The sequence below is a fragment of the Gallus gallus genome, chromosome 8 (assembly GCF_016699485.2).
Source record: "Gallus gallus isolate bGalGal1 chromosome 8, bGalGal1.mat.broiler.GRCg7b, whole genome shotgun sequence".
Taxonomy (NCBI): Eukaryota; Metazoa; Chordata; class Aves; order Galliformes; family Phasianidae; genus Gallus; species Gallus gallus.
The window spans coordinates 5028539-5047148 of NC_052539.1; the positions used below are offsets into that span (position 1 = coordinate 5028539).

General features: G+C 39.9%; 1 protein-coding gene and 1 long non-coding RNA gene across 7 annotated transcripts in view; one reads left to right on the forward strand and one right to left on the reverse strand.

Moving 5' to 3' along the window:
* Positions 1 to 18610, forward strand: part of KIFAP3 (kinesin associated protein 3) — a 62807-nt gene that overhangs the window by 33538 nt on the left and 10659 nt on the right. For 2 of the 3 annotated variants that reach the window (XM_015290438.4, XM_015290439.4), the window contains exons 18-19: positions 7351 to 7540; positions 11727 to 11826. In XM_015290438.4, coding sequence (XP_015145924.1) covers positions 7351 to 7540; positions 11727 to 11826 — 290 coding nt within the window. Of the gene's footprint in view, positions 1 to 7350; positions 7541 to 11726; positions 11827 to 13370; positions 15753 to 18610 lie in introns of all 3 variants that reach the window. The other variant, XR_005861934.2, reaches the window with a different exon arrangement.
* Positions 1 to 18610, reverse strand: part of LOC124417073 — a 47519-nt gene that overhangs the window by 15668 nt on the left and 13241 nt on the right. For 2 of the 4 annotated variants that reach the window (XR_006930815.1, XR_006930816.1), the window contains one exon: positions 2168 to 12831. This is a non-coding gene — a long non-coding RNA (uncharacterized LOC124417073). Of the gene's footprint in view, positions 1 to 2167; positions 12832 to 18610 lie in introns of those variants that run through there. The other 2 variants (XR_006930817.1, XR_006930818.1) reach the window with 2 other exon arrangements.

The following is an 18610-nucleotide window of genomic DNA, read 5'->3' on the forward strand; positions in this document are numbered from 1 at the left end:
GGGGCTGTTATGTTTGTTAAGGGAGGCTGTGCAATATGGGACTAATTTTTCAGTCAAATAGATACTACTGTGTTAGTAGTATTATTCAGCAACCTTTATGTCATGGAATCCAGAAGAATAAGTACATTAAGACACAGCTTCACATCCAACATGAACTTCAGAGTAAAATCTTCTCGGCTTTTTTTCCTTTCTTCCTGGGAAGGGTAATCTTCATGCTGCTGCATGAGGAAAAACTGAGGAGTGCTATGGTAATAAATGGGAAGAGCATCTCTGAACTTGTGAGAAGCAGGCTTCATACAGGCCTTGAGGAAGAATAAAAAGAGAAAACAATCTGGTTCTGCTGATACTGGGGATGGAGGAGAAGATATCAAGTACTCCAGTACTGGATGTTTCATGCGATAGTAGATTACTTTGTAGCAGAGTTACGAGGATTACTTTGTGGCATATTAGGAAAACTACCTTTCTGTAAAGGTCTTTTCAGCTTTATCATCTGGTTTTTGTGTTACAAATTGCATAAGCCATAGCTAACACTGTGCATGTGTAGGGCAAAGGAAGCACATCAACACGCTATTTTCTGGAAGACAGTACCACTATTTGACTGCTTCCTTGGCTATGTTATGGGCTGGGAGCACTCCATTTTCCAGTACCAAAAAGTCACAGGCTCTAAAGGCAACTCATCCTAGATGGCAAATGAAGAATATGTGAATCAGTAAGTTCTCAAAAGCCTCAGGTCTTGAAAGGCATTCTGTAATGTAGCTTCTATTATATGGTAAAGTAGCCTATGAACGCTGAGGTGTTCAACTGTGTGGTGTTCTTACACTGCCAGTGCCTTCTGAAGTGTCTGAACAGACATAGTCTCTAGGATTGTTGAAATTTCTTATCAGTGCTGAATCCACAACAAGAGAAACTTAAGTTTGCAGTCTTGTTCCATACATGCTGACAGGGTTAGTTCTTCTGATAATGGAATTCAGAAAGTAAATGATGGAGAAGAGAGATTTGATAGTAATTTCTTCTCAGGGAGGCAAACGCTGCTTTCACTCATCAATAAGCTCTATGTAGTGTGATTGAAATAACACTGTAGAAAATCAGATGCCTTATAAGCCTTAGGGGAGATGTGCTTTCTATAGTAAAGTAATTGTCACAGAAATTATGGAAATATTACACTAGTGATGATTTGTTTAATGCAGTTTGGCTGGACTCTGCCATTGATGAAGCGAAACAGATGTGTTGCTTTAGCATAGTATGTTCTGGGAAGTCTTGGCTTTTCGCTGGTAGAAGCGAGATACAGCTTTTGTCAAAAAAAAAAAGTCTGTGTTGATAATTTAGAAAAGCTTTGGTTTTGTGTCATGTGCTGAGTCTCAACACCAAGCAGTTAGCTGAGTGTAGTTGTACACCTAAGGCTGGACAGGTTGTATGGCTCAGCTGAAAGCCTGGAATCAGCAGTGGGATTCTCAAGCAAATGAAGTTTGCCTTTCCTCTGGTCCTGGACATCTGTTCCTGATGCTTGTGAAATAAATGTCAGTTTACTCAAGAAGGTTTTACTTTGTTCACTTCAGACAGTATTATCAAGAGCTGATGAAATTATTAATGGCTCAGCTTCCTTGTCTTCTGTTCTTTGCTTTCCCTTATTGCTATTAAATGATTTTTTAGATTTTCAAAGGATATTTAACCATAATCAGATCTTCAGACTTTGGTCTAATGAGCTTTCCCACTCTTCAGTTTTCAGACAGATTTCCTGTTCAGTATTTTTTTACAGCTTTGAATCTAGGCTCACTGTACCATCTTATTTCCCTTATAATGTAGAGTGAATTATTGTCCTTTGTGCAGAAGTAAAAAACAAAGATATAGCTGCAGCACTGTGATGTAAGGGCAATATGTTTAAGGTATTTTTAAGGTGTGATGTTTTGGTTATTTTTTTTCCAGCTCTCATTGTTTTTCCCCAAATACTTGTAATGAAAGCTGAGCAATGTTTCTCAGATGGAAAGCTGTGTTAATGAATTGCTTGCATCTTTGTCTATTAGCCGAATGCTGTGACCCAAGTTCTCCATGTTGTGAATGCTAGGAGTTCACATAAGAGGCAGGAATGTGCTGTGAATCCTCAGGGATTTGGGGCCAGCTGTTCAAGACGTTGACCAGCTCTCTGAAAATCAAGGAAGAGCAGACCACAGGGATTTGGCATGGGCTTTATTTGAATAGGCACCGTATTCTGAAAACAGATAACCTTTGACTCCAGCCTGGTGTCCTCCTTCCATGAGCGCTGTACTCGCTCCAGGAAAAGAGTTTCTACCTTTATTTGTCAAGGCTCCTTATTTCCATGCTGTCGTACTTCTGTTATCTTCTAACAATCCTGAAGGCAGAGAGGGGGGCAGTAGAGCAAGTAGGGTGTGGGACTGTTGGCCATAGTGCTGACTTGTATTTTCATTGTTCAACTTCTGCATTATAAAATTTGACATCAGTCCACTTTGGTGCGGGTAGCTTTTTGTGGCAAAGAGCATCCATCAGAAAGACTCCACGTGGACTAGAAAAATATCCACACTACAGGGAGTGTCAGGGCACGTGGGTTCTAATTCTTTCGTCTTACATAAACCTGCCCATACAGATTTCCTTCTAGCATTGGTGCTTGCTCTTTGGGATTGAAAAACTAAGAAGGTGAGCCAAACCAGTGGTCTCTTTTACTTACATAACAGTTGGTCAATGAGACACCTCTGATTTCTTCAAGGAAAAGAGACTTAACTCTTCAGTTATTGACAGTATAGGAATCCTGTGTGAAGTGTGTTTTTAATGTAGACACCTAAACGTAGGGGACATGAACGTTTCTTCTTTTTGCTACTTTGCCATTAATTTCATTTTGTAGGTTTTTACTGGTCTGCTATCAGCATATATTTAGTGATGAGCCCACTTGCTGAGAAGTAGCCATGAGCTGTGCCAGCAGAAGTTATAGGGGTTTTTTGACCTGTTAATGAATTGCCCTCTGGTACTACTTAGCCTAAAGTAGGCATCATAGACACCCACAGAAGGGGATCCATACCATCTGTTTCTATCCTTGCTTTATAGAGGTGAGTTTAAATTACCTGCCTGAATTTTGGTTAGCTAGACAAGATAAATCTTTCCTTAAATAATAAAAAAAAAAGGTTAATTTAACCTTTCTTGTAAACTCTGTTTTAGGAATGTTTAAATAATGAAGAATGTAACATATCACTTTACTGACTATGGCCTTAAACGTAATGAACATTCAACTTACTGTATAGCAGTTTTAGTTCAGTATGAGGAATCGCATCAAATGAACCCTATTACAGACCCAATTAAAGGGCAACCACATTAAAGTGAAAAGGAAAATCTGTTTTTCATCAGCTGTGAGAGAACACAAAGCAGATCTGTGTAGCTCTATGTTATCCTATAGTGTGTTAATCAGATACAAGGTGTGACGGAAGCCAGTGACAAAAGGGACCCCTGATAGGGAACAGACACGCTCTGATAATAGGCCAGTTAACGCTTCATAATATTTCAATGGTTCAGTAGTAAACAAAGTTGGAAGCAGAACTTCAAAAAGGATGGCACATTCCTTGCAGAGTCAAACCATACATCTTCCGTGTCACTTCTGGATTTATGGAAACCGAATGTTAAAAACAGTGATGTCAGGGAGCTCCAAAGAGAATAAAATCAACCTTCAGGATTCCTCCGTTTATGTTACTGCCCGTGCTGTATTTGGGGTGAGGGGTGGAGAATGGGCACATTCCATCCGCCGCTTTTCTGGTGGAGTGGTGTTCAAAAGCACTGGAGGGGACAAAGCTGTGTTTGTCTCCATAATGTTTAGTTTTCTGGTTTAATTTTTGCAGGCATTCCTTAGTTTCAAGACGGCGCTTTTAATAGCTGAAAATATAATTACTGGAAGCCTTACTGTGTTTTAGGGAATTGTTTTGTCCTAAATTTCTTTAATTTGGTTTCTTTGTGCCTTTTGGCCGTAGTCCTGCATTTACAGCTTTTCTTCCATTCTGATGTTATTCCATTAATCATTTACCCAGTGGTGTTTCTGCACATTTCTGTGGAAAATTTACAGACATATCCTTGATCATGCAGTACTTAAATGAACTTTTTTGTGTTGAGGTTATGTAAATCATTCGAGATTGCTGCAAATCATCCTTTTCTAGGATTGCTGCCAGGATGAAACCCTTGATACAGCTCATCATTGATCTTATTCTGGCATGGCCATCTCTTTGTTCGTGTTGGTCATTCACAGAGAAGTGCAGGTTACAGACCCAAAAACTAGACTGTTTGAACTGGTAGCTTGGGATCTGTAAGTAATGTGAAACTATGTCCATTCTCTTAACCACTAATTTGCCAGTCAGTTGCTCATCGTGCTTTCCAAAAGTTTATGGATGATTGAGGGGAAATACCTGCAGGTTTGAAGCCTCGTAATGTAAGAAGAGAAATGTAGAATGCATAGGAGTATTCCATCTTTTGCTGTCAAAATAAAAATAATTAAACAATCTGAGAGGTGTTAACTGATTTGAACAGCAGTGTGGAATGGGACAGTGGTATTGGCTAAATGGGATTCCTTTGTTTTTTAATTTCTGGGAGGTTGACCTGTTTTCAAAGTGCACTGATGGTAAATGTGAAGTAGAGATTCGGCTCTTGGCCTTTCTGCTTTTGGGAACTTTTAGAAGTAAACAAGGTAATGTGAAAGGAATTTGGCTTTCCCATGGATTAATCTAATTTGCAGTTTGTTAAATTTGTTTCTTTCTTCCACCTCTTTGCAATTGTGATTTCTGGGAATAGTTTTGCTAAGACTACAGTGTGATCTCTGGCAGTTACAAGGTGTTTCTCTAAAGCTTGTAAGTAATTCACAGCTGCTGGGGGCTGATATAATAGTCCACGTTTTAGCTCTGGCAGATGCAGCAAAGTAGATGTTTCCAAGATGCTTGTCGGGTGGCATTGAAACTCCTGCTTTCATTTTTTTTTTTCTGGGTCATTTTATAGATGTTGATGCTGAGCCTTCCTTTCCCAGGGAACACTCCAGGATTTCCGTTTAATTGAGAGCCCAAGTGTGTGGGGGGGAAATATCAAGAAGCAGAAACAGCACGAGGTGTTCTTTTTCCTAATGGTGTGAGGTGTGAGGTTGGTTGGTTTGTTTTCCTCCCTAAGGATACTGCATTACTGTACGGTTGACAGGAACTTGGAATTTTGCTGGAGGCTAGCAGGGACTGGGAACCTCTATAGATCCCACAGGTGATGCTTGTTCTGTGCATGAGAGCAGGTGTTGAACAGAACTGCTTGAGTGCCAGGGTGGTGCAGAGGGGAATTAAAAAGATCATGTTACTGCTGCTGATCAGAGGTGGATTCTGAGAAATAAAGAATGATACCACAGACTGATGAGGCCCCCGACTTGCGGTGTGTGTGGATGTCCCATCAGAAAGGAGCTCACCTCCTGCTGTAAGCCAGGAGAAACAAAGTTGTTGTTCCTCTAAGTAAAATGATTTTAAAACCCACTGCTATAGCATAATTGTTTGTGGTTGTACAATGAAACGTGATTCCCTGTGGAATCTTGGAGCCTTGAGATAGGCTGGTTAACAGTGTTGGGGAATACTCTGCCAGAGGGGCTGAACCAGCTGGTTTTTGTGTTACCAGCAGGCAGAAGGGTGGGAAAGGCAAAGGCTAGATAGGCAGTGTGGTAGCCATGTCAGGTCAGCAGCAGTGAAGACAAGGTATCCTGACTATTAAGTAAGTTTAAAAGCTCAAATTCAGTCCGCAGGGGTTTTAGAAGTTTAACCTGAGTTACTAAGCCAACTTACTCTGTCTTCACTGCTATTTTTTGACCTCAGGTTGTAGACAGATCTACTTTTGCATGTCTAGCTGGAGCAGTTTAAGAAATTACCACTTCTGTGGCCAAGACGTTGTTGTTAACTGTATGAACAATCTTCCCTTCTGGGCTAAGTAAAATGGATTTTAAAAACCTTAAAGTGCTCCAGCTAGATCTCCGAGGGAAGTCTGTCTAGAGCATATGTTAACTATCTTGAGGTAAGAAATGATTTTCATTTTCTGTCTCTTTTGGAGTTAAGTTAGAAGGCAGTGAGGGGGATGTGCTGAGATCTGCATCACAAGGATGCTGCTTCCCACAAATAGAAACACTTTATTGGTTATGAATTCTCAGTCACAATTCTTTGATTAAAAGAGGTAATAGCCACTGTGCCTTATCTGTGAATCTTAAATTGATACCACCTGCAACTTTAACTATAGGCACACATGAACATATTAGTTGTCCTATTTTTCCAGCAGTATTGAAAATTTGAGTATTACAAGGTCTGTGATTGCTCAGTGGTAATCAACAGCCCAGACAGTCTGGTCTGCTTAGAGGAGCCTTCTAAACAGCTGATTGCACTGCCTGCTATATCTTTTCCTTCTGATATTCCTTTATATTGAATATCACATCATCAGAGAGTGCAGTTAGGCTGTATTCCAGCCTGAAATTTCATGACTACCTTTTGTTTCCATAGTAGCCTATACCTATATCCTGTTTCCCTCAGCGTTCTGCAGAAGTTCTTCTCTGGCTTCAGTTTTCTTTGCTTTTCCAATAACCTATTCATGAATGTTGTGTGCCAATTTTGTGGGTGTTCAGTATTAAAAGTAGCAATCTATCTTGAAGTTTGACAGGAAGCTGAGAATTAAATTCTGATTTTCTGGTGCTCGTGAAACAAAGACTTTTAACTGGTTTTATCACGGCATTTTTTGTTCTTTTTGAGTAATTGGAACAGATTGCCCACAGAGGTTATGGGTTTCCCCCTCTCTGGCAACATTCAAGGCCAGGCTGGATGGGGCTGTGAGCAACCTGGTCTAGAGAGAGGTGTCCCTGCCTAGCGGGAGGGTTGGAACTACATGATCTTAAAGGTCCCTTCCAACCCAATCCATTCTATGATTCTGTAATGAATGCTTGTCTAATGAGATCAAACAGAGTATTTGGACAGTGTTAGTGTTTAATTCCTGCAGTCCCTCTGAAAATTGGCAGTAATAGGCTCTTCTTGACACTCCAGGTGAGGAGACCACGATGATGAAACTCCCTTGCTCAAAGCAGGAGAACTTTCTGGACAGTGCAGAGTTACAAACTGTGAAGGGGAGATTGTACTGCTGCTGCACGTACAAAACCAGAATGAGGCCCAGTGTTTGGAAAATCATTGCCTTTTTAGCTCAAAGTATTCTACACACTTAAAAGATTTAAGTCACTGAGTGCTGAAACTTGAATCTTTTGCTGCTGTTAAATTCCTCTGCTATTTCCTGTTAAACCAAACAGGTCTTTGTCTATTCTTCATCATAACCTCTTGTGTGGTCATTTTTAGTTTTATTTTTTTTTACTAACAGGAATATGATGAGGAATGGGCGAAAAAAATTCAGAGTGAGAAATTTCGATGGCACAACTCTCAGTGGCTGGAGATGGTGGAGAGTCGGCAGATGGATGACAGTGAGCAGTATCTGTATGGGGATGATCCTATTGAGCCCTACATCCACGAAGGAGATATTCTGGAAAGACCTGATCTCTACTACAATGCAGGTAAGCAGCATGCATTAGTATTCAGAGCTGGGATAGCTATCTCTGTACTTGAAACCAGGATCTGGCCTGTTGCTGTAGGACGAATGCTCAGACCAGTGGTACAGCTGTCTCTGTGTGTCAGTGGGAGCAGCGCTGATGCCTATTTGCTGGGGATTTGTTTGTCCTTGCTGAGGTGTTAATGAAGAATTGAGTGCTGTTTTTACATGCACGTGGAGTACAAAGTGTGGCAGGTCCTTAGAAATGTGAACAGGTCTGCCTCAGCTGGGAGAGCATGATTAGTGATCTAAATGAAGGCCCAGCTGTGTTCCCTCACAGCTCTCTCTTACATTGATAGCTTGTTTGCTTAACCAAACACAAACCTTTTCTCATTGCTGTTAAATTCACAGAGCAGTATGACTATGGGATTTGATGCTGCATTTTGTTCTGTCTTGTTTTAGTTCTGTAATGGAACTTTTTTTGCAGAACTTGATGCAAGACTTCAATTGAGCCACATCAGATGTGTATGTTTCTGAGCAGAAGCAATCATTCTGTGAATCATTGTCTAATAATGCTGTCATATATATATAAAGACACATGAATTTCTAATGTAAATTCTGTTGGGTTTTTTTTGAGATCATTGTATGAAAAAAGTTTCATTACTTGATAATCTGCAGAAGACTCAATTTCAATTTTTCAATCGACTTTTTCATATTGAAGGTTACTCCTTTAGAAGAAATAAGAGGAGTAATAGTAGCTTACTCCCACTAATAGTGCATCCTGGCGTAGCTCTGGGGGATCTCGTAGAATTTGCCCTTTCTCTCTGTAAAGATGTTGTAGTAAGAAAATAGAAGTAGGCATACTGGATTGAGCCACTGATGTATCTAGTCCAGTATCTTCTCTCCAGGGGTTGCTCTTGCCAACCCTTCCAGGTACAGTATCACCCTGCAGACAGCTACATATGAAATAACTTGCCCAAATGTCTTCAGAACCTTTAACAACTAGGGGTTGGCTTGTGCTCTCAAGCTTGTGGTTTTATTTCCTTTTCAAACTCCTGCATAGCTGCGTATGTGCGTGTGGCTTTTGAATTTTCCATACCAGTGTCCAGTCCTTTGCTATGAAGTATGAGTCACAAAACTCTGACTCTGGATGAATTTGCAGGAATATTAGTAAGAAAAATAAAGCTTACAGATTTCAGTGGTTTTATTTGTAGTTACTGTGAGAAAAGAAATATGCAGTATCTCAGTAGCATTTCAAATATTATTCTCAAAATATATCAGAATTTAAGGATTCTTATTCATCTCTGTGGTTACGTATGTCAGCTGTAGCAACTTGACTCTGTAGTGGTAAGTTTTTTTTTCCTTTTTGAATCCTACAGCTTTATTTCACTGTACTGGACCTTCAAGATGAGCCGTGTAAGCCATGCGTAGTATGGTACCAGGTTCTCTAATTACATCAAGTCTTTTTCAGGCTTCCTGAGTTAGAGATGTGACAGTGGGCCTGTTGTGGTGTCTGCTTTACAAGCAGCAATCCTTTGCTCATTTCACAGGGCCACTTCTTTTCCAAACAGTATGAGCTAGAAATGGAGTGTCATGGTTAGCAATGAGTTTTCTGGTTTTTAACCATTTATGCTACACGCTTAACGTTATCTGAACAAAGATCTTTGTGTTGGAATTGCTACTTGACCAGTAAGGAGGGGCAGATTTCCAGTGATATGTTCTGCAGATGTTTGAAAAATGCTTTTGTTTTAGAAAGTATAAGACTAAGGGAATATATTCAAAATGCAGATTCCCTTCTCAGGTTCCTTCCAGCGAGTGCCAGTAATGGTGTGCTTCTAAACTCTGCCAGATTTATACTTTTGAGATGTGGCCAGAAGGGACATAACTTTTCTCTAAAAAGGCTACAGACTGTTGTACCACTTGGAGTAGGCATTTGGGTTTGTGAAGGACAGAGCGTTGGGGGGTCAGAAATGAGGAAAAAATAGTAGTTTCTGTGGAGTCAAAAGTGACGTGTTTGTATTTTGGTGACCTGTGCTGATAGGTCGCACACAGTACATATCTGTCTGCAGCTGTAACAATATTAGTTTGCTGTTGACAAGGTGAGTTTCTATTGGAATGATGCATCAAATATCTCTTGAAAAGTGATCTAACCCCACCTCAAAAACTTGGTAGAATCTCTGGAGTTACCTTTGAGTTCGGTGTCTCCGTTGCTTTGAAGGTACTTAACCCTAATTTGTGTTGAAATGTACATAACAACAGATGGTCCCTTAACTGTAATCACATTATATGCTGCTGATGGTATCCATGTGCTTCCGTTTTCATTTGAATTCATGGGAGCCATAACTCTGAGCGCTATGGCTTGAGTCTTAGCGCTCTTGAGTGAAGACATTTTAAGCAGTGGTAACTCTGGTCTCAGAGTGAAAATATAATGCTTGTTTTATTGATAGAAAGAAATGGAGATATTTGAAAGCAGATAAACTCATTAAGTTTTAACCTCACCCATTTCAAACAGTCACTTAGTTTGATTGTTTTTCCTGTGAAATGCTCCAAGTGCAAAAATGCTGATGTGTAAAATACACAGATAGGAAACCTTGGCACATGTTAATAACAGTCATTTCAGCTTTCCTCCCTTTTCTTTGGTCCTATCACAGAGCATTCGTGTCTATCTGCACATGCTGAAAGACAGTAATACAGATCTGTGCCAGAATATTTGCTTGTCAAGTAATACCCTTTCACATACTGTATGCACATGTATACAATTAGAATATAGCCATTTGCAGCTATCTTCTGCTGCTAAAATGTAGTCTGATCATGGCTAGCATTTCTCATTTACAATCTGTTGCATTGTATTTGGTCACTTTCCCATGAGGTATTATCTTCTAAATGAATCTCCGTAGCACCTCATCAAAGGTCTGCTGGAAATCTAGATGTGTCAATTCTATTCCTTTCATCATTTGTCACTATATTATCTTCAAAAAACATCAGGTGAATTCATAAAGCACAGGGAGATTTGTTTGAATGCCTGAGTCGTCATCTTTAAGCCCCTGTGTCTGTAAGTAACTTTCCACTGCTTCCTGCACAGGCAGTTTTAGTAGATTTGAAACCGCAGAGGTTAAGCTAAGTGGCCTGTGATTCCCTGGGTCTTATCTCTCTTTCTTTAAAGTGGAATGGCATTTGTAACTTCCTAGTCATTAGGAATCTCTCTCCTCTGGTAAACTATTAAATTGTCCATCAGAACGTACCTGTTTCTGCCTGGTTCTTACTGGGCTGCTTTCTGCTCTATAAAGCTCGGCTCATTTTCATACAATAATGGAAACAAGGCAAGATAGGCTCTGTTTTAATTACATTGTTTTACCTAGTGAGAGCTTAATATTACCAAGTAATAACTGTGCCCTTAACATTAACAAGGAGTGAGTTTTGGGGATGGGAACAGGAAAGAGTTAAGCTGGGCTCTCATTCAGCTGGGGTCAGTTCACTGACTTCACTTCAAAGATGCTCTGGATTTACGCTGATGTAACGGAGGGAAGATGTCAGCCCCTGAGACTGTAAAGCCTTTAAGGAGTACTACTGGCCTTACAGATGTTTACATCTTCGTATGCTGATGCTTTTAACATGAAGGAAGCAAAAGAAAAGAGTAGTATGTGTTCTTGTACATCATGTAATAAGACCACTCTTTTAGGAAATAAATAGCAAGAAGACACTGAAATAGGAGATGTGGGGAAAAAATTGATTTTGAAGCTGCATTCCTGTTGTTGCTTCTTGTTTGCTTACTTTAACCAATTTTAAAAGATACTGTGGTGAGAGGCAGAGTCTTGATGAATTAAAACCTTTGTTGCTCTTCTGCTTTTATGCCGTTACTGTAGACCTGTGTTTGACCCTTCTCATTACTTTTTCCTCTGTGCTCACTTTCATTGATGGGGCAGACAGTATGGTTCTTGATATAGTCTCTCCAGACCATAAGATGAAGAGGTAAGAGAATTTTCCTTAGGTACAGCTGTTTTGTAGGGCAGTAGGCTAGTTGTGGAGTCCTGGTGCATTTTCTGTTGTAGCTGAAGTCGCTCTCTTTCAGTATTATTGTTGCTTGACATTCCTCCCAGAAACATTCCATGTTGCTAACAGATTTCTGAGACGAGCCAGCACAGAGCATGCTGCCCAGTTGCCTTGAAATTGTGCTCCTTCTTACAGTTTCCATGTCTTCCTTGTTTTTATAGATGGCCTAATAGCACCCGATGGAGCAGTGAGTCCAGACTTCTTCAGTGACTATCATCTTCAAAACGGAGACCTCGTTGGGCAGCATCCCTTCTCTAGCAGGTAAGTTATTGTTTGTAAAGAGTGTGTACAGTCAGGAATATCCTGAGCTGGAAGGGGGAACCCTGAGGGTCGTGAAGCCCACATCTGAAAGTGGCTGATCAGATTTCTTTATAGGGCTTTGTGGTGTTCCGTTCTTGCTCTCATAATGGAAGTGATTGATGCTGAAAATGCAGTTTTAGTTTGCCTTTGTGAATTGCATGTTTTTTTAATATGTTAATATACATATTATAAGCCATAATAGTTTTCTAAAAGCTACAGAAAAGTAAAACTATAACAAGTTGTCATAACTACAGTATGACGATTACTGTAATATTCACATTGTTATTTAGACCTACTTAAAGAGATGTTTGAGGTGTTGATTACCTAGAATACTTTTTCCTGTAGTCTTAAAATGTTGAAAATAAGTTTCTCAGCTACTGAAACTGCTTCTGCACTTTTTTCCCTTTACCTTAAGTCTTCCTAAAGTATTCTCTGTTCTGTTACTCATCGTGTTTATTTTTGGTGATTGGGTAAATGAGCTAAAGATACCTGGTTTGCCTTGACTCCTGGGAGGTGTTGTTTTTTGAGTTATCCCACTGGTCAATGACCTCTCCCTCTCTGAAGTTAGCAAGCTATTGCTGTGTGCATCTGTGAGTAGACTTCTCCCACAGTTTCAAAATAGAAAAGGCCTATTTCAAAGAAAAGAGGGTCATTTTCTTTGTAGTTCATAAAAGACTTAGGAAACTCCTTTCATAGAGCATCATTGACCTGTACTCTCGAGTAGGAAATACTTCAAACACAGGATTTAATTTAACTTGGTGCTATTTGGACATGCCCAGAACTGTGATTGGGGTTGCTGCCTTCCAAAGTGTTAACACTGTTTTCAGTGCTTACAACTCGGGTCACCGTTTGTAAAATGTGAGCAATTTACATTATGCACAGCTGAAGCAAAAGCTTTTTCTCTTACCTTGGCTGCTGCTTGTTTTCAAGAGGCAGTGGAAGGTTACACTCATTTCTTCATTCTACCTGTAACACACCAGAAAGCTGAATGTTAAGTGAGGTTGTGGTGGTGTTTCTACAACAGATTAAAATAACTAAAATCCTAAATCAGGAGGGGGAAAAGAAAGGAAAAAGATGGGTTACCTTGAGGGGGAAAATAATGTTTATACTCAGAAAGGATCAAGTTCAGATCAGTGTGCAACCCTTTGTGTGCAGCTTATGTTTGAGAAGGGGATACTGGCACCAAATCCAGGAAGAGTTCCTTGCCAAGTAATTTTGTTGCTAAACCTCCCGTAAGAGTGATATTGTTAACATATTTATGAAACATGATTAATGCTTTAATGAAAGGGTCAGTGATAGATTGGTATACACCATGTCATCTGATTGTTTCCAAATGGGCAGCCTTCATCTCAGGGCATGCTGGTGATCAAGAAAGTGACAAAAGTGGGAGCTATACGGAGTCTTTTTATGTGGCTCATAGTTCTCAGCTTTAGCTTAGACACAACCCAGGAGACAACAGGTTTCTGTATTAACTAGAACACTGTATGCCTACGTATTCTTGACAGTCTTTGTGTCTTCTGGGAAGAATCTTGAGCGTCCATGGATAAGAGTTAAAGTAGATCACTCAGCCTCAAATTTCAAGCCCTTTTCAGGGAGTTGCATTAGTAAGATGCGTTTTCATCCGATTGTCTTCCCACTAAATTGAGTAGCAAAGTATACCTGGTATATCCTTAATTAAAATAAACATTTGTACAACTTCTTTGCAATGTCTCCAGGGGTTTTGGAGGCCTGCCTCAAAAACAGAGGACAGACAAAAACTAGTTTGACTAACAACGAGCTTAGTAATTGCCTGCTGTTGATAGCCCCTGTAAATATTCAGATTTCTCATTACAATTCTGTTTTCTAGGAAAGCTTTTTTTTTTTTGTATGATTGCTCCATGGGTTTATCTGCAGTCCAGACGCAGTCTAATTGGAAACAGCGTGTACTGCTGCAAATGTTCTGTCCCATTTGTAACAGAGCAGGACTGAATTGTTTGATAGAATAGATACTGGCAGTCGGATGGCGAATCCTAGTTTTCAGATGTGTGTCATTATCGTTTTGAACTTCTTGGCGCCAGAAGCCAGGATTTCCTGATGCTTAGAGCTAATGTAAAATGCATTATTGCTCTGAGGCATGAGCCGTGGAACTGCCAGTCCCATGAGCTTGAAGAGTCAGACCCTCCCTTTTCCCAAATTTGAATTGGTGTTGGAAGGTAAAACCATACGTGCTACAGACCCTAATTAAAAATAATAGCAGCAAGTCAAGGCTCTTTTTATGTGTTATATAGTGTACATTTCATCCATACCAAAACATAATTCTAGGGTATTTTTATGCTTACAGTTTAGAGCTAACAAGAACCTTATGTCAGGGATTTGTTTTCAACCAGTTCCAGCTTTTAATAAATCTAGATTTTTGTTATAAAAATGGTTCGTGTTTCTATTATTAATATTTGGGTATGTTTTCAGAAACTTTTAAAGAAAGCTGAGTTACGATTGTCAATTAATGGTAACATTTTTTGTGAGTTTGAAGGGGGATGGCTTTTATAATGAGTAAATGCATGTTTTTCAGTCTTCTCATTTGTTATACTTTATTATGCGTTTAGTTGTTGTGGTTGTGTCTTCTGGTCTTGGTTTTTTTTTTTAGTATGTATTTATTAGGCTTTATTTTGTAGTAGAAAGAGCTGTTTACTAAGCAATGGAGAGAGCTGGTAAGGAGTCTTTTCCACTGTCTAAGCGTGCCCTGAGAAATTTGAGGTAGGTAATGACCACGAGGAGACTTCTTTCTACTCAGCTTTGAGTAATTCTTTCTCCTTCTTTTCTGCAGTCCTGTGAGGAAGAGTTAGAATACATCCGGTCTTTAATTTCTCTGATGGTTTTTCTTAGCCTCGTGTCATGTTAAGACTGGATTAGGGCTTCTCCTTGTCTTCAGGAGAGCCTGCATAAATGTACCTACAGGTCAGCTGTAAAACCTGACCTTTCTAGTGCCTGCGTATCGTTGAGAAACTGCGTTGGCATTGAACTATTGCTGCTGCCCCCAGTACATTTATAAGGGAGGCATTACTGAGACTGAAGCCTGTCTGATCACCAGCTTATTTTTTTGGAGCCAAGGAAAGGGATCTGTAAGGAAAGTTTTCAAGGATCGCAGCCGAACTCAAGTTGCTTGAAAGATTTTCACCATAAGCAATATTCAGCGATACCTGTATGAGGAAAGTCAGCCCACACCAGTTGCCGTGTATCAGATTGTTATACCAGTTATGCTGCATGAAGCAGATAGTGAAAACCACGTGCTGCTTTGGTTGTAGGATGTTAGCTCTAGCAGAGGTCCAAGGACTACCTTTGAAGTTCCACCAAGTTGTATTCAAGAAAATTCAGGGGCAATGGAGCAGCAGATGTATACAGATGTGTGATCAGTGAAATTACTGACTTCAGTGTAACGCAGTCTGGACATCACTGCAATCTCCTGTGGAGTCCCTGTCCTAAGAGAGACAGTACCTCCATACCCAGCTGTGCTGCACAGTCTTATGTAGGTAGGCAAGAATAAAGCAGGAGATGTAAAAAGTTGCTTATATGCACCTGGGCTCCCTGAGCTAGCACAGGGGTTTTTTTCCCCATTATTTTTTAACAAGGAAGCATGAAGTAATAGTATTAGCAGTAAGAACATCTACACATTTGTTGAACCAGGTGGAATACCCCAAGGGTTGAATTTTTCAAAGACATTGCTTTCCCTTTATAGGGTTGCTTGGACTTCCCTTTGAAAACTAGACTACTGACTACTGTCAGACTTGAGAATGCTGCCTTGGATGATGAGTTCCTGCAGTACAGAACGACTTTGAAAAGAACTGTAGGAGTACCTAACCCTGAATTTGTTTTGTAAATTTGCATGCTATTCTGGCCACATCATAAAGCAGGTGAGGATAATTGTTGTTTCTGGTATTTGTCAGCAGAAAGGAGAAGTTGCACATAAGTATAGACCTGGAATCAGATGCCTCACTTTAGGGATCCAAGATGTTGTTAGAAGTGTATTACCAGCAACAAAACATTTCTGTCTTGTGTGTTTCACAGCTTCAATGCTCTTCTTTCTGAACTATATTCTGAATAGAGTAGTACTGTTACAGAAGATATCTATGAATAGAATTATTTTGGAATACAATGTACTCAGGTATGATTAAATATAAAAACAGCATCTCTAGTTTTCCTCCAAGCTTTGGAGCAGAATGCAAACAGATGATCAGGTATGTTTTCCATTCAGCAGAATGTTTGCAGCTGAGGAGGCTGCTTTGACAGCTTGTATCCAGGTTTCTCCATTGGCTAGGGTAAAGGCTTCTGTGATTAGATTATCAGCTTTGAATTGTCTTTCAGAAGCAAATGTGCATTAGGTATAGGTTTGAAATTTTCATCTGTTATTAAAATCTGTATTCAGGGCTCCTGCTTCTGATAACTCCTAATATAGAGTGAAAGCTTTACGATTGTAGCAAACAAAAAATCCCTCACCTTTGGCTGAAGCGATGACAGCTTGGTGTCTGAGCTGCAAGGGAGAAAGACCAGCTGGAACAGAGCTTCAGGAATCTCTGGTCATTTGTCAAGTTTTAATTACTTTCTAGAAATTATTTCTTAAAACAGGCATAATAGTAGTGACTGAGTATCTTCTAATGGAGATTTCCACAGTATTTTTGTTCCCCATTGGGGAAAATTTTTAACCTTTCCCATCTGTAGCTAGATAATGATACAAACTTGAAGTGTGAAGGCCAATTTGTTGTAAAATCTTAGTCAGAGTTCCCAAGTTCTGTCTTTCTGTAACTTTATAAAGATTAATAGTTAGGAATGCTGGAGCTAGCCAAAATCCTCTCTCTTTTTTCTTCCAGAGGAAGTTTTCTCCAATACAGAATCCTTTAACCCCCATTACAAAGCATGGCAGAGCTGCCATCTTAGTTCTCACTGAGACGAAGCATTTCTGTGTGTGTGTATGTAGGTTCTGGTGTGGGAACTCATATGTCCTCTCAGCAGAGAGCAATTGAAACGTCTTTCCAGGAAGCAGTGAGGCTTGGCACGTCAAACAGACTCTGCTTTCATGGGATGGCTCTGTTTCTGTCCTTGATGAGACATCTTTGTTCTTGCCTGGATTCACAACCCAAATCTGTAGCTGTTTCTCCATGGTAGGTCATTGTGAGTAAATTGCATGGAGCCAAGACCTTGCAGACTGCTCTGCGTTAACTTCAGTTAAGCTGTGTCTGTTGTTGGGAAGTATGGGCATACAAAACTTAATTTATGTGTCTTTGGTTGGCGGAAACTGATGGTGTGGGCTTCACTGGCTCAATACATGGCCATAGGTGCTGGTGGCAGCACGGGAGTACTGTCACGGTGGTTTCAGTTCTCTCTAGCTAAGCTGCCCCCTTGTAATGTCTGCGTGTACTAAGAGCCCTACTGAATGGCAAGAATAGTCATATCCATAGGCTTTTTTGCTTGAGTATCCTGATGAATATCAGATGTGAATATTTTTAGGGGTAGGACCTGGGTGGGGCTGTACCCCCCTATTGCTGTCAACTTCTGCAATGCTCTGCAACCTCTCAGTCACATCACAGCTGAATAGCTCACATTCCAGTCAGATACAGCAGCTGCATCGTATTGTGGCAAATAGGCACTTTATAAATGTTTATCAACTCTTTAAAATTTGTTGTACGTGTAGTTTATCTCCTCTGTCAGCATTTATAGCCGTCTTCCATGTAGATCATCTTCAATAAGATTTACAGAAAGCAATTCCATGTTGTTGTTGTTCCCAAGCACTGAAGTTAGGATTTCATCTCCTGCTTAGTTTCTAAGCCCTACAAGATACCTTTCTGATGTAAAGAACCTTCTTAAGGAAATGACTGGAGTTGGGAACTGTGCTATGAAGCATTTTTCATCTATTGTATCATCCTTCTGAAACACCACTTTTCAGTATCGGGCAGTTTGTTTAGAAGTCTGAGCTCTCCCTTCCCAGCCTTTCAGCAGCACACTGCTGTCTTGGGAAAACTGGTGTTTGAGTAGACAGTAAAAGGTGGCTTTGTTGGTCTTTGATTGCCTTTTAAAAAAAGCCAGAAATGACCATATCTGCATCTTCCTTTCCTTGTTATTTGAATGCTTTTCTACCTTAGAGGTGGGACTCGGAGATGAACGTACAGAAGTATAAAACCTTTTAATTAATGGGATTAGAAGCCAGTGGAGTGCAAGTCATTACAATATGATTCTACTTTCAGATGTTTACTGTACTGATGTTATTTAGTTCTGTTACTTTTTGTTTTCCATACTCAAGCTCTATCTAAAAAACAAAACAATAACAAAAGCCCCATGTTTTCTTTGCAATGCACAGAAAATGTTGTACTCAGCTTCTAGCATTTGGATGCTATTTAATTTGCATTTCCCAAGAGAATTGAATTAGTTTTTACTAGTAAATTGGGCCTGTAACCTTGTAGGCAGGTTTTATTAGTTTATCACACATCGGTATTAGCAAATTGTAAATCCCACTGAAATGAAATTGAAAAGGCCTTAAAGAGAGGCCCAGAACCAATGAAATTTCTTGAGATAAGTAAGGTTTTCTGTTGTTTTTTATCCCACAAAAATGTTGTTAGTTTGTAGCTGTTGTGTTTTTTTTATTGTATTGTTCTCCTGACTGTGTATGTTAAGTTTTTAAGAAGATAAACTTGGTGTGATCAGGAAGATTTCACTGAATTTCAGATGCAGCTCCATATGGCTTGACACGATGAAGCGTGCAGAGTTGGTCAGAGCAGCT